The 4,667-nt window shown below is 48.9% G+C and overlaps 1 protein-coding gene across 2 annotated transcripts in view; it reads left to right on the forward strand.

The window, feature by feature from the left end:
* Positions 1-3,052, forward strand: part of LOC123071213 (probable inactive receptor kinase At5g58300) — a 5,447-nt gene extending 2,395 nt beyond the window's left edge. Inside the window, exons 2-3 of one of the 2 annotated variants that reach the window (XM_044494727.1) lie at positions 241-1,599; positions 2,104-3,052. In XM_044494727.1, the coding sequence (XP_044350662.1) occupies positions 312-1,599; positions 2,104-2,717 (1,902 nt within the window). In that variant the 5' untranslated portion in view covers positions 241-311 and the 3' untranslated portion in view covers positions 2,718-3,052. The remainder of the gene's footprint in view (positions 1-240; positions 1,600-2,103) is intronic. The other variant, XM_044494728.1, reaches the window with a different exon arrangement.
* Positions 3,053-4,667: the final 1,615 nt, after the last annotated feature.

Raw genomic sequence — 4,667 nt, forward strand, 5'->3', positions numbered from 1 at the left:
GGGAATCCACTATTAGTCCTTCCATGCTTCTATTTTTGCATATCTCTTGAACATATTTTCTAATTCTCAGGCAGTTAGTGCAAAAGTATATTTAGGTGCAAAGTTTATGCTTCATGTTCTATATTCTGAATTCCTTCGTTCACCACTTTTTTGGGACCTTCCTTTTACATGTAGTATCTATTATTGCCTCGATGTTTTGTCGGCCACTTTCACTTACCTTTTCTTTTTCTCTCATGCTAGAAGAGTGAAGAGCTGATGAGAAAGCTTGGAGTACAGAGTTGAAATCTATTGGCTTCCAGCAAGTCCGAACAATGCAGCATCTTACACTAGCAGCATTTCTGTCTGCTGCTGTTCTCTTTGCATGCATCCTGTATGCTGAAAGTGCCGATCTCAACTCCGACAAGCAGGCTCTTCTTGCATTTGCTGCATCCCTGCCCCATGGCAGGAAGCTCAACTGGAGCTCCACGACACCTGTCTGCACTTCTTGGGTGGGAGTGACATGCACACCGGACAATAGCCGTGTACACACACTACGGTTACCTGCAGTAGGACTCTTTGGCCCAATACCCTCGGATACGCTTGGCAAGCTTGATGCCCTGGAGGTGTTGAGCCTCCGGTCTAATCGCCTTACTGTTGACCTCCCTCCTGATGTAGGATCTATTCCTTCTCTTCATTCCCTCTACCTGCAGCATAATAATCTGTCTGGAATCATACCAACTACACTTTCATCCAGCTTGACATTCCTAGATCTGTCCTACAACACTTTTGATGGGGAAATCCCATTGAGAGTACAGAATCTCACTGGACTTACTGCAATCCTTCTCCAGAACAACTCTCTTTCTGGACCCATCCCTGACTTACGTCTCCCCAAATTGAGGCACTTGAATATGAGCAACAACAACCTCAGTGGTCCAATACCACCTTCCTTGCAGAAATTTCCAGCTAGTTCATTCTTAGGGAATGCTTTTCTGTGTGGGTTACCATTAGAACCATGTCCTGGAACCGCGCCTTCTCCTTCACCGACATCACCACCATCAGTGCCCAGCAAACCCAAGAAGAGCTTCTGGAAAAGGATCAGGACAGGCGTTCTAATTGCAATTGCTGCTGCAGGAGGGGTATTGTTGCTTCTGTTGATTCTTGTACTCTGTATATGTATTTTCAAGAGAAAGAGACGCGCAGAACCAACCGCAGCTTCGTCATCCAAAGGAAAAGCTGTTGCAGGTGGAAGGGCAGACACCCCTAAGGAAGACTACAGCAGTAGTGTTCAGGAAGCAGAGAGAAATAAACTGGTTTTCTTCGAGGGTTCTTCGTATAACTTTGACCTGGAGGATTTGCTGAGAGCCTCGGCTGAAGTACTTGGAAAAGGAAGCTTTGGAACTACCTACAAGGCTGTTCTTGAGGATAGCACCACAGTTGTGGTCAAGAGATTGAAGGAGATGGTGGTTGGGAAGAAAGACTTCGAACAGCAGATGGAGATAGTTGGCAGGATTGGCCAGCATCAGAATATTGTTCCGCTGCGTGCTTATTATTACTCCAAAGATGAGAAGTTACTGGTGTATGACTATGTCCCATCTGGTAGCCTTGCTGCTGTTTTGCATGGTATGTTCTTTGTTTCTCCTGTTATATTTGAAATCAGTTGCCTATTAGTGCTTATGAACTTCTAGCGGTCTAGCCTATTCAAAATGTTTCTCCGCATTGAAGCGAGGATTGGAAACTTAAAACTCAACTGTTGGCACTAGTAGGCTGCAAGCATATCCAAAACATAGTTGGGATTAATACTGTAGATTCACTTCGAAAGTCACGTAGCGAATCGCCTGTTATCTTTTCTCTAAAATTTCTATTATAATTCTGTCACTCTTAAGACGAATCCTCCAATTTCTGTAAATAAACTGATAGCCATTAACCTTCTAGATATATGAATTTATTTTGCCTTTAACATTGTTATTAAGCATTTGCAGACTGCAGTCAGATTGTGGAACATCCTCCTGTTTGTCCTATTTAGTGTTCACTTTAGCACTGAACTCAACTGGCTGATAAGATTTTAGAGCCCATGGTGTCTGTTGACTGTTGAAATGAATGACATTTGCTGCGGTTGACTTTCAGGGAACAAAGCTACTGGAAGAGCTGCACTGGACTGGGAGACGAGAGTGAAGATATCTCTTGGTGTGGCTCGTGGACTTGCTCATCTTCACGCCGAGGGAGGCGGGAAGTTCATCCATGGGAACCTCAAATCGTCGAACATCCTTCTGTCACAGAACCTTGACGGCTGCGTCTCTGAGTTCGGCCTGGCGCAGCTCATGACCACTCTGCCAGCCCCTGCCCGGCTCATCGGATACCGCGCGCCGGAGGTCCTGGAGACCAAGAAACCAACCCAGAAGTCGGACGTCTACAGCTTCGGCGTCCTGCTCCTGGAAATGCTGACCGGAAAGGCCCCCCTGAGGTCCCCCGGGCGCGAGGACTCTGTCGAGCACCTGCCGCGGTGGGTGCAGTCCGTGGTCCGGGAGGAGTGGACGGCGGAGGTCTTCGACGTGGACCTGCTCCGGCACCCCAACATTGAGGACGAGATGGTCCAGCTGCTCCAGGTCGCCATGGCGTGCGTGGCCGTCCCGCCAGACCAGCGGCCGAAGATGGACGAGGTGATCAGAAGGATCGCCGAGATCCGGAACTCGTACTCGGGGCCGGCGACGCCGCCGGAGGAGGCCGCCCAGGCGCCGTGAGGGCAGGGCGCGGGAGATGAAAAGGGCATTTGTGTTTAGCATGCAGAGGTAGCTAGCTAAGCTAAGCTAGGTTGCATAGTTACTTGGTTATATAGATAGCTTTGAGCGAAAGTTGATAGCCGCTTGTTTGGTTGATTAGTGTGGGGTGAGGGTTCTGTTGATCTCTGATTTTATTCTTTTTTGTTTCGGGTAATTTTTCTGTGCCGTTTTCGGAGTAGTGAGTCTACTGATCTGGATATCTGATGACACAGATGGTGTTCGCGGTGTTTGTGTTGTCCTGTACTTTGGCATGCTTTTTTCTCCAGAGTGTGATTAATTTATCGAGTTGATATTTCCCCCCTGTTTGTCACCTGTCAGATTTTTAGTTTGGAAGTTTTGATCCGTGCGCCGCAGTTGCTGCCTTCGTTTTTAGTCAGGCAGCAACGACGTCGACGGCCTTGGTGACTCCGCTCGCGGCGTTGGTTTTCCGCCGTGGACACGCTCTGGTTTTCCGCCGTGGACACGCTCTGGAGCGCGCGGGGACGGCGCGCCCTCCGTCGTCGTCGTCGTCGTCACGCGCCTCTTCCAGTCTGTAACACGCCAATCGGGGCGGAGGACACCGCGCTCTTCAGTCCCCGTTCCTCCGTCGGCGTGAATCTGGCCGGTGTGTGCGGTGCGGCACGTGTTAGGAGCGCGGGCACGTCGCGCTGGCGAATGCCAGCCACTCTTGGGATCGGTCGGTCGGACGGACGGACGGACCGTGCTCTCGCCGCGCGGCAATCAAGGCTCTCTCTCCTCCCCAGAGTACGGGACCAGCTACCGCTATCTCCGGCGGGCCCACGGCTTGCAAATGCGACGGGGATGGACTCCGCTCCGCTGTTCACTGCACGGGCCACGGCCGCCGGCTGCGCGTCTCGGCCAGATAATAACATGGGGGATGATGATGGACGATTGCCTTCATTCGCCGGGGCCGGGAGGCCCTGTTGGCGGTGTCGGTTGCGGTTGGGATCGCTGAACAGCTTGGCCAAGGGCGACCGACACGAGGTGTTCCTGCGTTGCCCTTCCAGTTGACCGGTGCACCGCCTGCACGCCGTTGCAATTTGTTGTGAAACAGCCAAATTAGGTCGTCTTTGTTTACCGAACGAATGTATCGAGTGGAACTCTATTGTACCGGCTCAAGTGGCTGTTTGTATCTCGTGTGATTTAGCCGAGCACCGTCAAGTTATAAAAGCTTTGCTTTACCTTAAATAAAAAAATGTAGTGAAACATGTTGAATTAGAGAAACTCTAGCAAAGTTGTCATATTTTGACCAGATTGACATAATAATCGTTAGTATGCTGATTTTGAACAAAAAATGCACCCTAGCAGAGTTGTGATATGCCTTCGGATCGTCATAATTTATGAAGTGCCTTTCATATCAGGCCTCTCAGCATCCATGGTAGTAGCATGTGAGGCGAAGAAAACTTCAAGTGATTTCCACCTCACATGCGATGGTAGAGATTAGAAGAAAAAACGATGTCCTATCAACAAGTAGGTCTCGTGATTGTGGATATGGACCGGGGAGGGGGAGTGGGGGGTGGTGGTGGTGGTGAAGGAGCGATTTTATAGATTCTTTAGATTAGCAAGTTTTTTGAAGAATAACAATGCGGCGAATGACTTAACAGAGGAGTTGCTACAGTAAGCATACAAGTCAGAGTAGTTGCAAAGTCGCCATGACGAAATAGAACATGCAGAGTAGCATAACATGTAAACATACAACACAAAGATGAATGAGCTAAGTACAGTAAGACTGAAGGTAAACAAAGTGCAATGCAAGATGGTGAAATTGCGAAAGTCTTCAAGAGGAGGGAGACAAATTCTTCAACATACAGATGCGGAAATTAAGGAGTTGAAGAAATATAACCGGATTGCTCGATGAAGACAATGGATTTGTTTGACCAGTTTCAGTTGTTGTGACAATTGTACATCTGG

Source organism: Triticum aestivum, chromosome 3B (assembly GCF_018294505.1).
Source record: "Triticum aestivum cultivar Chinese Spring chromosome 3B, IWGSC CS RefSeq v2.1, whole genome shotgun sequence".
NCBI classification, from domain to species: Eukaryota; Viridiplantae; Streptophyta; class Magnoliopsida; order Poales; family Poaceae; genus Triticum; species Triticum aestivum.